Raw genomic sequence first — 17952 nt, forward strand, 5'->3', positions numbered from 1 at the left:
AAATTAAAGTCTAAAGATACCATTAAAAAAAAAGAGTTTTAACTAAATTAGGAGATTAAGCGAAATTTGGAAAATTCGTGTCCAGTTTGTATAATGCGGTCACATAGGGCAGTCCAAATCTTCAGCTAGCTTCTGTGCAAGGTGGCATGCCATGTTCAACTATGTGGTTGCATAGTAGAACTCCACAGCTTCTATTTTTGTAACTTGAACCAAGTTGATCCATCTTGTTTCTCTTACAAGCCCAACGTGAAACTTGTTATTTTGCTTGTTGTGATCAATGTTTCATTCTCTGTAGCTTGAAAAAATAGTTCCATGACTTCTTTGACCTTCTTTGCTCGTGTCATAGTCATTGGACCTTCCCTCACGATCAACAGATCCTTTTCCTTGTTAGTTCTCGTACCATGGATCTCATCACTAGTAGTTATAACTTATTGAGTTTCATGGATAATATGATGGCATACTTTGCTCCATCGTGTGGACCGTAGAAACTTATGTAATGCATCTTCCGTTTTGGAGAATTATTGTGGCAAAGATAGTAAATTTGTTTATTATGCAATGCAATTTGGCTGCACTTTGTTGCCGCTGTATATTTGAAGAATATTGCTTCTGAGCATTTTTTTTCCTTTTCACACCTTGTTCCAGGATAGTTGCTAAGATGTTTATTAATGATAGAACCGAGTAGTATTTGTGTGCTATTTTAGATTGGTATAAAATTGATGTCATTGCTTTGTCAAATTGTGAAAGTTCTATCGAGTGTTCGGTGAAACTCTCATCTCCTTGTTAGGATTATATTCCTTGCCTGATTTATGTGTACAATCTGTTTGAACTAATAATGCAACATGGTGATTAAGGCTTTCTTGAATATTCAAGGGAGTTTTTCTAGCTGTTGGAATGGAGTAATGCTATTCAGCTGTACCAGTGCTTAGCATCAGTTTAGGTGACAATTAGATAGCACTAAATGATATATTTATTTAAATGCATAGTCAAATAATCCATTTAATTTGGCCAATCAAGTGTAGTAATCTAGATTGGTACTTTCAAACCACTTGTGCTAGATAGTATTATTCATTAGAATAAGTTCTTCAGCAGTTTCTGCATGCTGTTTTGCTCGACTATAGGTTGCATATTGCTTAAGGATCAATTCCCCTTTTCCTCCAAGTTCGGCTGATGAACATGGATAAATTAATTGCTCAACAATGCCTTTAAGATATCTCCTAGAGCAAGCGTCTTCTTGAATGTATGATATCAAGAAGAAAAAGGTTATTAGCATCTCAAATTCTGCACCAAGTATATAGTGTATGTTGCCTAATGTCTAAGTTCGGTGAGACACATTATCCATATTTCAAAAGAAATCTCAATTCTCATTCACGAATGCCATTAATAACTGGATAAAGCACCCCAAGAAGAATGTAGAAAGAAAAGGGTAGACTAATTCTAATCTTTAAGCATGTCACAAATTCGGAGTCTTAAGCAATCAAGAGAGCGAAAAATGACCGGAGTAGGGAACTTCACATTTACTGTCTTTCTAGCTTTGTGCAGAAAAGTAAATTATAATCAATTTACAAAGCTTTCAAACCATAGGACAAATTTCAAGGGCATCTTATCTTTAACTTTCATTCGTTTTCAGGTAGCCAAAAGAAAGGAAATAGAAATGCTATAACCCACAACTTGCCTTTGACCAAGTAAATTTTCAAATCTCACACAATCGAAACGAAGCATCCTCGAAATCAACACGCTGTAAAATACAAGCAAAAATCATACCCTGGAGCCAGAATTTAAATGTAGTTCACCAGTAATTTGATAGCACTGAAAATGGTCAATATCAACAAAAATTACAGAACTTAAGTTTAAATTAATAAACAATAAAGAACTATTGAACCACACCATTGAACTAGCAACATGAACACTTGGTCAACAAAATACAGCTAAATGATACAGAAAAATGAATGATACAAGCAAAATGCAGCTACAACGTCCACACAAAACCTGGTGCATCTTTCCGGGGCCCAACCAATGTCCTATACAGGTACATTTTCTCTACTTTCTGCTTATCATCAAAACTAGCCTCAATCTGGTCATTTTCATTAATGATCTCAACGTTGAGCCTTGGCATCTTCCGGGCAAGGGTTTTGCAAGCTCCAAAGGTCACTTCACAGGACGACATCCAAAGGGATCGCATTGTTTCATACTTCCCCATGTCCGCTAGAAGTGCCACATTGCCAAAGGGGCAATCCCTGATCTCCAGCTTCTTGAGCTTCTTGCATCCATTCAACACACAGAGCATTCCCTTGTCACTATCTCCAGCAAAGGCTATCGAAAGCATTTCAAGCTGCTTAGCATACCTTCCAATGTAAAGGAAAACTTGATCAGTCAGGAGGCCAGAGATAGATAGCCGCTTAAGATCCTTGCATGATTTGACAATTGCCCCAAAACCTTCATCTAATGGTTGCATGGTTATGGCATCCGGTACAGTTGGGTTAAGCGTGCACAGTCGGAAGCGAATGAAATTGGGGCAATTTTTGGCAACCATAATGAGTGCTTCATTGGTCATCTGCTGACAGAAATAGAGTATTGAATTGAGCTTGGGACAACCAGCTGATATCGCAACTAATCCTTCTTCAGTTACAGCTGTATTGCCAATGCCATAGACATCGGATAGGAAGACTCTCAATTCCTGCAGTTCTTTACAAGATGAGGCCACAACACCGAGCCCTTTATCCCCAATGGTATCTAAAACCTGTAAAATACATTCTTAATCCTTGTGATTTCAAGAAAGAATAAAGAAATATTGAATTTAAACAAACAGTTCAAGAGAATCAAACCAATAGTCGCTCTAATCTGTTGCAGTAGCAAATTAACTTTACAAGCTCATCACTATAGATTCCTGGAGCATAGCTCAGATTCAACGAAGTCAATTGTCCGCAAATCGGGTAAACGGCAGGCAAGCAGCGTGCAGAGACATCCAAGAACCCTGACAAGCTTGTGATTGACGTACACTTCTGCATAGAAGTTTCTAATTTGTTATATGACTCTGTGTCGGGATCGTGGACAAACGACCCAGTCCCTAAATCCACTAGTTGTGGTGCTTGTGCTAAAATTCTCTGGAGAGCATCAAGAGGCACTGCATTGTTAACCCTCAGACTTCTAAGATTACGACATCTTGCAACCAATCTCTCTAGAGACGCCAAATTAACTTCTCCCTTGAGGCATGTAAAATTCAAAGAGACAAGAGAAGTGCAGCTGTCAGGAAAGCAGCTAAGCCACTGCCCTCTTCGGTCCTCAACTTCATTTTCTTGCAAGTCCAGCTCCCTAAGAAACCTGTCACAAGGACCACACCGTCAACAAACATCACACTATCCAAAGGAATAGCTCGGGAAATCAAAGGCCAATTGTACTCATCCAAAACATGTACATTGACCTTGAGGGAATTCAGAAATCAGTACTATAATAAAGTATTGGAGAGGTTGCAAGGCAGTTAATCCAAAGACTAGTAATTACCAGTCAGGCATTACTTCACAGCTATATACTCTAGGTTTACATCTTGGATTTTATGGAAAATGATTAATCAGTATTTCCCAAATCTTGGTGCATCTTGTAATTACAACCTAACATCCAAATTATTAGCTGATATATGAGCAAGCACAAAAGAAAATACATTTCAGTGTTGGAGCTCGAAAGAGGGCACAAACAAGGCTTCACATTTACACGGAAAAAAATTGGATCTCTATCGAAAAATACACATTAAGCCTATTTAAGAGCTGTCTTGGAGTGAAAGCAGAGCAGGACCAAGACCAGTAGTGAAGCACCAGGAGGACTGTATGACCTAGATAATAGCCATCAATTTAACACCAAGACCTACCGATAATCAGAAATTTAAGTAGCCAAAATCAAGAAAAGCTCAAAGACAAAGCCAAACATCATCTAATTGTATTAATAGCAAAATTGCAGATAAAGTGACAGCAGAACAAAAGCTAAAGCTGCTAAATTAAGCGAAGAAGATTTAGATAACGTGAAGTCGACCTGCAATTTGATGCAATGGCAGCAAGACCATCCGTGGTGAATCCTTCACAGCTAACCAAAACCAAAGACTTGAAATTGGGGAAAAAAGTTGCAAGCAGCTCGAGGCTTTCATCAGAAACCAACATCCTCTTCAGCCTTAGTTCCTCGAGATTCACACCGCCTCTCACTATGGACTCGATCCAGGGTTGCACGTATCCGCCCCAGTCATTGGGGACCAAGTTGAAATCGGCAAAATGGGGCTTCCCTTTTAGCGTTAACGACCGAAACCTTGGGAACCTCGCAATCAGCCTCTCCGGGCTGATGGCGTAGCAGTTGCCTACGAAAACCTTCTCTCTGCTGAATCTCTCGACCGCATACCAGGACTTGCAAACCAAAGACACAGCATTTCGGTCCCGATGCGATGTCAAAAAGTCGAATACATGCTCTAATACTTCCTCAGGGAAGTAATTCAGCATACTCTGAAATGAATGCATCTGTTCCTTTTTTACCCTAGCTGACCCGATCTTTAAATAACACGGCTCTCCCAAAATATATGTGATTTTTGGGGGGGTGAAAAACCCGGAAAGCTACTAATCAACTAATATACTATGTAGTACTCATTGAACGTGAAGTACGATAAAACTACGGATTTTTAAATTCAAAAATAAGAGTTTTTTCGGTGCATCTGAGCTGCAATATACAAGATGCAGGCTAGATCTAAAGATTTTTGGCACAAAATGAAGATACAAATGGAGAGCTTAACTTCTCTGGGTTCTCTTCGACTTTCAGATTAGATCTGAAATAAACAAAGAGGGGAAAAGAATAAAACAATTTTTTTCTCGACAGGAAATTATAGGACAAGGAACTGAGATAATTCGGACCTCTACCATCATCATCCAAAAATCAAAGGGTGTAGATTAAAGATTTGAACGGGAAAAAAAAAATTGATTAAAAAACGGGAAATACAATAACAGATTGGAATGAAAAGTCACAGATCGGAGAAAAACTAAGCTAAATTCCCATTTATAGCAAAAAAGAATCAAATTTCACAACCAAGAACAGCATAAAAACAAAGCAAATTCCCCGAGCGATTATAATCACTCATCAAAAAGAGAAAATCCAAAGCCTCTCTCTTCTCTCTCTATATCTATATCTGTACACTTTCTCACTCAAAAACTGAGCACCAGACCCATTTCATCATGAGAGAGAAGAAAGAGAAAGAGACTGTAGTAAACTTGGGTCTCCATTTCTTAACCATGCTAAGAATAAGATCTGACGGTGGGTGTTAGCTCGATGGAGAGAGACAGGAGAAATCTTGACCGTCGACATGCAGCATATGTCTTTATCTGTGGTTTCCATACCTCTCTTGCACTCAAAAGCGACCTTGTTTTCACTAAATATTTACGGAAATACCATTCTGTTGATAAGTTTTGGTTTTCCACTCGCCGATTTACAGTGTATATGCGGCCTACAATCAAAACACCCCCATGTGGGTGGAATCTTAGTGCCCCGCTCAGACAGGCACGCCTCACGCAGAGCGAGTGTAGTGTTATTAATACTCTCGCAAATATGATTGATTGATTCACTTTTTCTTGATTTTGAAGAAAATTATTTTGTGCTTCTGAGATTTTTTCCTCGGGGAGATGAATTTTCTTTTTAGCAAAATTATAGCGTTAGCTCTCAACTTATTGTTTGAATAGCTAATAAGTTCATAATATTTTCAACTTTTAGAGGGTGTTTGGCACCCATTTTGTTAAAAAAATAAATTTTAGAGTAGTAGATTGATAGAAAATGTGTGGATAAAAAATAAAGAAAATTTTTTAATTTACGTATAATATTATTTTAATGAAAAATGTGTGATTAAAAAGGGAAAAAAGAAAATGCATTTTGATAAAAATGAGAATTAAACGAGCAACAACATAATTAGTCTTCAAAGATCAAAATGGTTCAAGAATTTATTAAATCATTAATGTGATACTACCTTATTTAAAACTTTCGAAAACCATGTCAAGAGCTTGCTCCTATGTTACAACACACACTCAAGATTCCCATTATATATACGTAATCAGTATATGAATCGATCACACATAACTTATGATATAGGAATTAAAAAAAAAAAAAAAAAGCCTCCTTCAACTCGATATATGCAACAATTGTCTCAAATGGGGAGGGGATTATCTATCTAATCGGGTAAACGAGGTAGGGACAGGGGTCGTTACCTAAAACGGGTACAAAGTACATAAACTTCACCCTGCTACTGGCTTCATTTAAAATTAATTTAAAATTTAATTTTTTTCAAAAAAAAAGATATATTATTATTTTTTAAAAGCAAAAAAAAATCACTTTTTTAATCTACTCTCAAACATGGGCTTAAAGAGTTGGATCTGTGAATGCTTTGATTAAAATTTTGTATGGTGGAATAATGTTGATATTAGGTGAGGGAGCAATGGTGTAATTCTTGTTTTGGGAGTTGAGTGGCGCATAAATGATAAGGAAAATGGACATGAGCAGTGCACAGTAGAAGAAAATGATTTTGACAAAATATAAGACCACTTCAAAATTCAGACACACAGACAGACCTGTTGTATATGGAATCTGTAATCATATGGTTTTTATTGGGCTGTGTGGTATGCAAATGGCAAACGCTGCTGCGCGCCCACACACACACACCCATTCATCCTTCGCAGCCATTACATATAGGAGCTTGTTATTTACTAATTACTACAAAGGAATCCTAGGACATGGTAATTCTCATTATTGCTTTTAATGGAATGAAGCAATTAATCTCTGGTCTCATAATTGAAAATCTTGAAAGGTAAAGAAAATGATCACACACTTGCTTTGGATTAAATTTTTTTAATTTATAATTGATTTATTAGACAAGTATTCAAGTTTTGAAAGCAATACGTGTCTTATCCTTAAATACTTGTATAATGTATATATGTTTCTCGCATTCTGTCTCTACTATCTAGCATTGTGACAATATTGAGTATTTTATTACTGTCAAGAAAAAATAATCACAAACTCTTAACATATTAGCATTTAACTCAATGTTTCTTTGTGGAGTTCATCTATCTACATGTTAACATGTACTTCTTGCTATAAAACGTAGTCATGTTAACCAATGGCAAAGCCACATGGGAGGGGCATGATGACTTCACCATGACATTTAATTTAATTTTTTTTTTTTTTTTTGTATTTATGAAATAACTTTTTTAATGTGGTGTTATATATATAGTGAGGAAAAAAATAATATTTTCCAACAAACTATATATGTTTTAAATTTTGTGTAGTATTTGAATCATTTTATGTCTAGACAAGCCTAATGTTTTTGTGCTGTTTGAAACATTGTAGATTGATGATCGAACTAGCGGTCTATTTAATCGAGAAAAATAACTTGCATGAAGAAGAAATTTGATATATTATACAAATTTATCGGATTCATGTATGAATCTATTTAATTGTTTTCAAGAAATAAAGGTCTCTGGCTAAACTAGACTTAAAAAACTTAATTTTGTGTGAGTTGATGGTTTGATAAGGTTCATGCTCTAGGAATGTAAATGAAGACTTTAAAGTGCTTGGAAGGGCATATATACATTCATAAACATCGACTCCCATCTTTGGCAGCATATGTGTGGTGGGACAGTGAGCTCGTGTATTGTGCATCATTCCTCCTATGTTCGGATCCAAATAGAGAAGTTCGAAAATTATAATATTAAGAAAAAATGATTAGAGACATAATAACTCTGAAGGGTAATATTTAGAGATCGAAATTACAAATTTCTTGATAAAATTAAAAGTTTTCTCTAGTCACCCTGTGTATCTCTATCCTTAGCAATCCCCACTAACGGGGTAGGAGCCCGAGATAGAGCCAAGAGCATATTTCAATGAAGGTATGGATCGTTTATGCAAAAAATTATGTATGTGTTGGGGTTCATAGAAGTGATTGCATTATTACTCATTGGCTTAAGAGACAAACCTCCAAGATCAAATCTTTACCTTAAAATGATCTACTCCACATGTGAAAACGATGATAAAATTGTTTTTTATTATATTATAATTGAAAAACACGATATATCCACTCAAAATAAAGCAATTTTCTTTCAAATTGATTCTCTTTACTTATAATCCATACATGAACAAGCAAAAGCAAAAGTTTCCCACAAATTTTATCCTTCTTACTTATAATCAATATATGAGTAAAAACATATAAAAAATGAACTACTTTTTTATGCAAGAAATATATCAAGCAAGGGACTTCTTTAGCAATATAAATCTATGTTATCTAATAAATAGATCTGAGATAGTGACATGAAGAGAGATTAAGAGGAAAAAAAAAATGCAAATTGCCAGATTCCAGTGGAGGCCACTGGACGTCCCCCACCCCTCCACCACTGCTAGGATCAACAAAGGAGAGGCAAGGGTGGAGGAAGACAAGTGCAATTTGTTTCCATATCTAAAGTAAAATAGTGGTAAAATTTTCTTTAAAAAAATAATAATAATCCATATAGTCCACACAACATATGGAATTTTATATTGGATTTTCAGGATATTCAATTAGAGAATTTAGGTGCCCAAAAAAAAAAAAAAAAAAAATCTATGTTAGAGATTCAGAAAATAGAAATAATTTGAAATTTAAATGTCTAATTATAGTAAAAATATTAAAGTCCCAATGCTATTTTCTACTTGTAAAACTATCATATAAAGGTAAAGCAACCCTCATGTTGAATTAACTCAATAATTAGGATTAAACCAATATAAGTAGAAAATATAAGAATTGGTGGATGGATCATGGATGTCCCTCTTCTACTTTGGTGTGAGAAAGTTGCTTTCAAATTGCGAATTTCTTTACGACCCATGTTCCATTTTTTCCCCCTTAAAAGGAGATTGCAAATAAGATGTCCTCCATATATTGAATATTTTCAATATATGAAGACTAGTTTTGCCAGTCCATAGGTTCTGCTAAGGATAGCAATTTGGCTCGTCGATTCGAATCGTCCGTAGCTCGATCTGAAAAAAGCTTGAGCCGACCCATAACTCGACGGTTCAGCTCGTTAAAAAAAAAGGCAGTGTGAGCTACCTATTTAAATATAAATAGGTAGCACTTATAATAAAAAAAAAAAAAAAAAAAAAGCCGACTAGGATTGGCTCGACTCAGTTCTGTGAAATTCAAGCTAAAAGCTCGTGTTGAGCCTCAAATTTTTGGCCCAGCTTTTGCTCGGCTAGAGCCAAAAAAGCTTATCTTAATTTTACTCAAACCAAGTCCGAGCCTCGAGTTTTAGCTTGGGACTCGGCTCGACTTGTTATATACCTAGGTTTTCCTCACCTTGATTTTTCACATTTCTTATTACCCCTCGTTTGTTTCTCATTCTTTTCATATTAAGGGCCTGTTTGAGCCACATTATTTCAAAAAAATGTATTTTTAAACAGTGATTTGACATCATTTCAACCACACGTTTTTAGTAAAATAATATTACACTCAAATCAAAAACGTTCTCTTATTTTTTAACTACACATTTTCCATTAATACACTATTCAAGAATGCATTATTACCAAAATAATGTGGTTCAAACACCCCTTAAAATGAAAAATATGATCGTCATCCATCACATCAAAACATCAAATTTGAATTTTTATCTCTTGTGTAGACCTGTAGTGACTATATTTTTCATTCTCATTTTTCCAAAAATGAGAAACAAACGGGCCACATTGCAAATGCAACATGCAAAAATCATTTAAACATGTTTGGCTAGCTTGAAATTTAAAAAAAAAAAAAGTTTAAATAATAATGTTATTCACCATTAGTGTGTGATCATCAATGGTCTAGATAACAGTGAGTCTCATGACTCATTACAATAAATTCAAATGTTTCCCAACTTCATTAGACAATGAATCGAGAATTCACTGTCACCTTAACGGATGATTATCACTGATAATGATAAATAAAATTCATATGCTTTAAGTTATATATTCCCTAATATCTTGATAAATTTAATAGCCTGGGATAAATCCCAAGAAAAAATATCCATGCAGCAAATTAATATATAAATCGACAAGTTATTATTTTATAAAGAAAACTCTTATTTTGTCAAAATATTGTATCTAATATTTTTTTTGTTATTGTTTTAGAGTTGATCATAATAGCTTTAAATAATAAATTTAAAAAAATAAAATAAAATAAAAAAAGAGCTGTGAATAAATGAGCAGCACTTGAAAGTTTTGTATGTATGGAAAATAGTTTGTGTGAATATTTGTGATAAAAATGCAAGCCAATAAGCTCTAAGTATATATATATATATATATATATATATATATATATATATATTATCAAACTACCAATTTGTCATGTATTCTATTCAAACAGAATCCATAATTCATTCTATGACATTACATGTTCAAAACTCTATGATCTAAGTAATCGTTGTAATCATTGTTGTTAATTGGATTCATAACAAATATTTAATTACAGGTTTAATTTTTCAATTGTCATTGAACTTTAAAAATTCTTTGAACCACCCTGCACTTTTTCAGATCCTTTGACGTAACATGAAACCTATTAGTCCGAAAGTGCCATGGAGAGCAACAAAAGTCCACGGACTGCCTAGCCTCTTTTTTTGTTCCAACGTATTATAAATAAATAACGATTTACTTGATTTGGTAACAAAAATGCTTGTTATTTATCATATTCAATTGAATATAAAATATTTTTACTTCGTTCCCCGTGGTGAATGAGATAAAGGAGGCGGCCTTCATGTCGACGGTGCCGCGTTGCTGAAATGAGCAATGTAGACAAGAAGATAGAGAATGAGGATCATGGAGAGAAAAGTGCTCTTCATTTTTTGCTGATTATTTTGTAAAAAAGTGACTGTGGAGTTTGAAGCTTGAAGGAAATTATATTGATGAAGAGAATTAGAGTTACGCATGGTGTTTATGTAGAGAATTGTTGGGGCGTTTTGACATTGGATTGCGTGGAGTTTTGAGTTTCCGCTGATGTCTTGGATTGAATTTGCAGGTGGTTTCATTAGAGTTGATGAAAACTTAGGATTAATTGAGAACTATGGTTAAAAAGAAGGTTTTTTTTTTTTGTTAAAGACATCCACACATCCTTAGTAATTTTTTAGGGTCCACCAAGGAAAGTCGATGGGGGTTAAGGGTTCCCCAACCATATTTATTTCATAAAAATCAAGAATACACGGAAGGAGGGGGCATGAACCTGACCTCCAAAAAGCAGTGATGCAACAAATGAATATAATATCTTTTTAGTATTTGATTGTACAGTTGTGAATTGTCAATTATTATGTATAAAATTTAATTGTTGAGTTGAAAAATTAGAAAGAAAATCATTATATTTGTATGATTATGCAATCAAATTAATATAAAAAATATTAAAAAGTGATAAATTATTCAGAATGATATTTTGACAATCAATTCTATTACAAGAATATTCAAAGCGTGACTATGACCATTGATCGTGCAGACCGTAAAGAAAAATGTACAATTTTTGTCTTTCTTAAAAGAGTTTGATCGATTTCAAAAACAATTGTCTTTATAATTTATTGGGTTTAATTTCACATAATAATAATAATAATAATAATAATAATAATAATAATAATAATAATAATAATAATAATAATAATAAATGAAAATCAAGAACTTATAAAATGTTAACCCTTTTTCATTAAATTTAAGATATTATTTTTGTGTCGATTTTATATTCATATGTTCTTACTTGCTTAATCAATTGCATTTTTATTCCATATTTGACATTATAAAGTTTTTATTTTATATTTCTCTTTTTGCTAATACTCCATCTCAAATTTACAATTTGCTCGAATTGCAAAACTATATTTCACACTACTGTACAATTAGTAAGTAATTTATGTGTCATCATGATATTAATTTTTTTATTTATATCCTAATTGTTGCTAATAATATTTATATTAAAATAAAATTAATGAATTGTTGTTGTTTTGTCGACTTATTTTATATATAAATTTTTTTTACATTGATTTTTAAATTTTAGTCCACCTAAACATATTTCTCGATCCATCGTTGATTATAAGTAAACATTTTAAGCTTAGTCAAATAAATTAGTTCAAAATTATGTATCCCAATCATTCCACAAACTAATATTCCTATTTAGTTACTAGTTTGAGTTTAGTTTGGAACCATATAAGGATAAAATCATGGCTGATAAAAAGTTGGATTAGGATAAAAATCTTCAATTAATGTTTCTATATAAGAGTTGTTAGACCAGAAAGAAAAAGTAATTATTTAATTTGTTAATAATTGTACTGTCCCACTTGCATATGATTGACTACAGAGGAGAACATTACTGATAAAGAAAGGGCATTTTTAATGAGTATTATTTTAAAGTGATCATCTTCACATTTGTTGGAATTACAATCATTTGAGGTAATTAATATAAATTATTATATGTTTGGGCCCCTTATAAGGTTTGGTTTAAATCAATAACGTGGGGGATTAGTTAAGTTCATTCACTTTCTTTAGATGAAGTAATACTTGATTAAAATACATATAGTGTGTTAATTATCTTCGCTACTCTAATGTATATTAATTATGTTGTGTGTACAGGGGATCTGTTCACAAAACCCCTACACACACTCACAAAGGGCGGGTCCCACTTGCATAAAAAAAAAGTTCAAAACCCCACCCACCCCACCTCACCCCACGCCACCCATATTGTGAGTGTTAGGTAGGGGTTCATCTGTAAACCCCTACTTTGTACCTCAAGCATTTCCCAATCTATATAGCGTGTTAAATTCTACTTTCACAAATTCATATTATTTAGTTGGACCAAAGAGAAAATAAATGTCAAAATCTCTCCCGGGTACATGACTTGAATTAGATAGATACTTATGCAAAATTTCTCAAACTCATATTAAATGATAATTAATATAAGTCCCTTTGATTTTGAATTCATTAATTCAAAATGAACCAAACATGTATGTACAAGATTTGAACGAACAATCAAAATAGAGTAACGCTCGGCAGCCGAGGGGTGTCGGACTGCCCGAGGCCCAGATTGTGTACCATAACCATTATCAGCTACATACAATGGATAAAAAGAGGAATAAAATCATGAAAACAAAAAACATAAACCAACCATTTATTCTCAATGAGTTCAAAAGTTGAAAGATGAAGACAAATGTTTAGAGAATTATTATCCTACGGAAAAAGGACCACATAAATAGTTGGTGGTGGACGATTTCAGTTTCTTTGAATAAATTAATAAAAGGAAAAAAAAGCGCTTTTATGCACCTCAATTCTCATGCTTAATAATTTCACGAGTTGTGGGCACCCAAAACGTGGGAAGAAATTAAGAAAAAAACAAAAACACATAGTTAGCTAGGCCTGGGCATTTTAACCGAAACTAAATCTCCCTGAATCGGAAGCAGAGGTTTCGGTTCGATTCTCGAAAATATAAATTTAGGAATCGAAAATGAGAACCGAGAACCGACTGGTTTCGATTCGATTCTTGGTTCCTGAACTAGAACCGTATGTACTTGAATGGAACTGATTTTTTTTAAAAAAAAAATTATTTATAAGTTATTGGCTGGAAAAAACATATAAAACCAAAAAAATCCTAATTTTGGTAATAATTAGTCTAAAACTTTAAAGTCTAACCCTAAAAAATAAGATTGGTTCTTACTTTTCTATATCTCACCTTACATCAGATCGTTGCATCTCAGAAGTTATTATTTGTTCATGTTTATATTTTGAGCCTTTTATAAGTCAAAAATTTCAACACAGATTGTAATATAAGTTGATGAATCAAAGCGTTCATTCTTTTGCAATTCAAGTTTTTTACTTTTTTTGTACTACTAATAAACTTAAGTGATTTTTTAAATTTTTTCATAACGCATAGTAATTGAATTTGATATATTCATTGCTCAAGCTGTGTTGTACTTTTTTATTATCTTGAGTTTGTGGTTCTCTTTTTAAATATTTATTTTTTATTCAAATAGAGCAAGTTCAATATGTGGACCGTAATTTTTTGATATTATATTAACTATGTATTTAATTATTAATTTTTATATCAGTTCGTTTTACAAGTAAAAAAAATTCAAGCATTGTTCATAATTAAATTATATGCCTAGAATGCATCTCTTAAAGATCGAATAAGATTTATTATGAAAAGTAATTTTTTCTCAAATTATAATTTCATTTTTGATTTTTTTTTTAATTTTCTCCTATTTTCATGACTTTTAGTATCCAACATTTTGCTCCTTGAAGATTTTCTAACTGGATTTTCTTCATTGCATATATATTTTCGAGTAGCAGTGTATTAGATATATGTACCAAAAGAGTCTATATGAAATATTTATTAAATAAATGTATATAAAAATATTATGGGTAGAACTGAAATCGAATCGGATCCGACGATTAGGGTTTGGATTTGGTTCCAGTATTTACAAATACTTGAATGGTTCCATTTGCGAAATACCTGAAGCATAATGGGTGGTTCTGGGTATTGAAATACCCAGACCGACCCATCTGATGCAGACCTATGGTTAGCATAAAAAGGAGTTGAAATTTATTTTTATTACGGAGTTGTTTTAGCAAATCACTAAGAACATAAAACTAACATCTCATCCTATAAGCATGGAACATAACCGAACATACAAATAGTTAAAATCAAGTAATCGAAATTTCTCCTCGCCCAATATCTATTCTAGTCAAGTGGTAGTAGCAGTTATCCACGTGCTCAACGATGTGGATATACAATAAGAGTGCGTTTGATTGACATGGAAAATATCATCTAAAAAAGAAAATATTTTCCATCTTTTGTGGAAAATAAAAATCACCTCTACCCAAGAAAAATATTTTCCTTAAAAATAAGGAAAATTAGGCATATTTTCAGAAGTTGGAAAATGTTTACCATGGAAAAAAGTAGCAATCAAACACTCCAAGTGAAAATTTGGATGAAAAACTGATATTTTCCATGGAAAATAAATGTAATCAAACACACAAGTAAAAGCTTATCAAAGAATAGAATCTATAACTCAAACAGTTAATTAAACTAGACATGCCCTACATGCATTGGAATGACATCCAATCACCCTCGTAAAGCATACATAGGAAATTGTAACAACCGAATATTTGAAAAATAAAATTAATAAGAAAAGGTGAAATTGACAATATTTCCACGATGTTCCAAATCCAAGCATTAGACCATCAAATATGGAGAAAATGTTTCATATCTCCACAAACAAATGTCAAGATATTATGGATTATATTAGAAGGATAATAACAAAGTCAAACACATAAGAGGTGAGTTGCAACTACAGAATCAAAATATACGTTAATGAATTGGAAACAACAAATCTTTAAACAGAAACTGAAGGAAAGGGAACAAAGTTTTAACAATGTAAGTTACGTAACAATGAAAGGATTACAGCTTATGTATGTCTAGGGGTGGACCTAGGAAGTTTTTCCGGTGTGGGCGATATTAACCAGTGTCTATTTGACATTTCTTGATTCTCTCATCAATATTTTCCACATCCTCATCATCAAGAAACATCAGAATTACAAAATTCTACATTTTCCATCCAGCAAAACTGAAAATTCAAGAAAATTTTGAAGAAAAGAAAAAAAAGTACATTCTAGATTGTAACCAACATGCTTATGGGATTTCTGCAAAAAATTTGGTAACTGTTTGCTCCATTCCGTTTCTCATTGCACACACACTCACCGGTTATGGCCTCTATAGCCACTATTCCATCACAAAGTAGTAGAATGTTGTTTAGTGCATTTGGTGCTTCAAACATTCGACAACCTTTACAATCTCAGTAGCTATCCATGCTCTTTATTCCACTTGTTTGATTTCATGTTGTAATTTCTTGAAGGTGAATAAAATAACAAAAAAGGTTATGCACAAGAACTGTTTGTATATATGTTTGACTTCTTTTATTTGAAGGTTGCAAATGATGAAAATAAGGGATTTATCAGAGGAAAAACTAGGAGGGTGCCCCAAAGTTCAGTGCAGTTTGAGTGTGAACTGGGTCCGCCCCTGTGTACGTCTTCTTCCATGGTTGCGAATGACCATCTTCATTAATTTAATCATAAGAAAGCGACAGAGAAGGCATCCAAAAGCACAAGATAGAAGAAAGAAACAAGAAACCCGATCACATTACTCGTTTCCTCACTTGAATGTTTATATGCCCTTTAGGCATTTGCTCACCCTTGGTTACTTGCCTGTTAGGCCATATGCCCACAACTTGATTCTTGGAGCACACTTATCAAAAAGCTCTTGGCTTAGCATTGATGTGAACATGGGTATCAAGAGAAATTCACAATGGTTATATAGGCTGACAACAATGGCTCCATATTTGCAATCAAGCTACACAATAACAATGTATTGTAAGTGTTATGTCCTCTGTCCAATCAACTTTGGACATAAGTACTTTTAATATATAGTTGATGCAAATTATGTAGATCTATCATTTGATTAATATTTAGTTAAATTAAATGATAGAGTCCGTAGATTCAAATCTTGTTAATCTTGTATTTGTGATTATAAGATATAAATTATATATGATTGAATTTTAAATCATCCGTGGTTGTAAGTAATAACGAGATATGAGTATCATTATTACGGATAGACCATCATGTGTGGCCTTTTTTACTTGTGAAGTAGCTGATCTCACAAGTTAAAGCACAGTGAAACTTAAATAAACGCGTGGATGTTTTGTTATAGAACAAACATTGGAGACCTGTTGGGAGATTCCACATGGATAACTATCTGAGTGTCAGTAGTTAATCTCTAACGTTCGGTAGTGAAATTTGTTTTTTGACTTAAGGTTATCATAGTGCCTTGTATGAGGGCAGTCATACTTTGGTGAAGTTGGATGCTGCTATGTCCAGGGCTGCTAATACGAGATTACTCAGATATGTCAATAATTGTATAAAGGTTGTGAATGACCAATAGAGGATTCACCACTCTTAGATAGTTAAAGATTATGATCTACACTTCATCTAGTTAAATTGATAGTGAAATCTTGTCCGAGGTGTACTCGTAAGTCGAAAGGAAGTTTTCAATTTATATTGACTTAATAGTGAAATGAAAAATATGATCAATAATTGAGATTAACACATTTTTCATATCTCATAATTGATGAGATTATATTGACGAATGGACTAAGTTTCATGGTACACGAACACTTTTGATTTTGTCATACCAAGTGACATTCCCTGTCTTATGTATTACTCTGACACATTGCTAAATGTCAATCTAGGACGATAAAAAGGAGTATTTTAATTTATCGATTTTGATTATATCAAAATAATAATTCACGTCGTTAGGTATCATAATTGGGAACCTAATGGGTCACACACAAAAGAAGAACTAGAAGAATGAGATTTACCAGTTAATTAATTAACAAGTATTGGATAATTAATTAATTGGATTGCTTATTAATATGCTCGAATTAATTAATTTATGGACCAGATTTAATTGATTAATTAAATATTGGATCAGGTTAGGAGACAGGCCAAGCCCGTTTAGACTTATATAAATAAACTTCTAGAATTTGAAAGCTGTAGCTATTTTCGCTAAAAAAAAAAAAAAAAAAAAATTAAACCATTGTTCTTTCTCATTCTTGTTCCGTATATGGATTTCTATTGGAGATTAAATAATTGGATAGCTGTGGGTGACAAATCAAGATTGTTGAAACAAAAAGAATAGTAAAGGAGTTTGCATAATTCAAAAATGTGCAATTTTTATCACAATTTCTATCTAAACACAAAAGAGATCCTTGGTGAAAATTAAAATTTGTTTTATTTTTCGCTGTGCATGATTAAATATATTTTCAACAGTGGTTTCAGAGCCTACTTTATGCTTGTTAAAAATTGTTTTAAATATTGGGGAACAATCAAAAGTAGATTATGCATATTTTTCTTGGATCTAGCAATTAGAAATTTATTTCTATC

The 17952-nt window shown here is 33.0% G+C and overlaps 1 protein-coding gene across 1 annotated transcript; it reads right to left on the reverse strand.

Moving 5' to 3' along the window:
* Positions 1-1774: 1774 nt before the first annotated feature.
* Positions 1775-5305, reverse strand: LOC111386508 (protein AUXIN SIGNALING F-BOX 2-like). Its single transcript, XM_023010975.1, has 3 exons — positions 4021-5305; positions 2823-3318; positions 1775-2737 (listed from the first exon to the last, which is right to left on the reverse strand). Exons 1-3 carry the CDS (start codon positions 4491-4493, stop codon positions 1967-1969), a joined length of 1740 nt encoding a protein of 579 aa, XP_022866743.1. The 5' UTR covers positions 4494-5305; the 3' UTR covers positions 1775-1966.
* Between the last annotated feature and the right edge of the window lie 12647 nt (positions 5306-17952).

The sequence above is a fragment of the Olea europaea genome, unplaced genomic scaffold (genome assembly GCF_002742605.1).
Source record: "Olea europaea var. sylvestris unplaced genomic scaffold, O_europaea_v1 scaffold358, whole genome shotgun sequence".
Classification (NCBI taxonomy): domain Eukaryota; kingdom Viridiplantae; phylum Streptophyta; class Magnoliopsida; order Lamiales; family Oleaceae; genus Olea; species Olea europaea.

Excerpts from the sequence above, each read along its gene's own strand:
- LOC111386508 (XM_023010975.1), bottom strand. The coding sequence starts at position 4,493 with ATGCATTCATTTCAGAGTATGCTGAATTACTTCCCTGAGGAAGTATTA. Across the intron at positions 3,319-4,020 it reads GCCATTGCATCAAATTGCAG|GTTTCTTAGGGAGCTGGACT; the intron begins GTCGACTTCACG and ends TCCTTGTGACAG. Across the intron at positions 2,738-2,822 it reads ACAGATTAGAGCGACTATTG|GTTTTAGATACCATTGGGGA; the intron begins GTTTGATTCTCT and ends TGTATTTTACAG.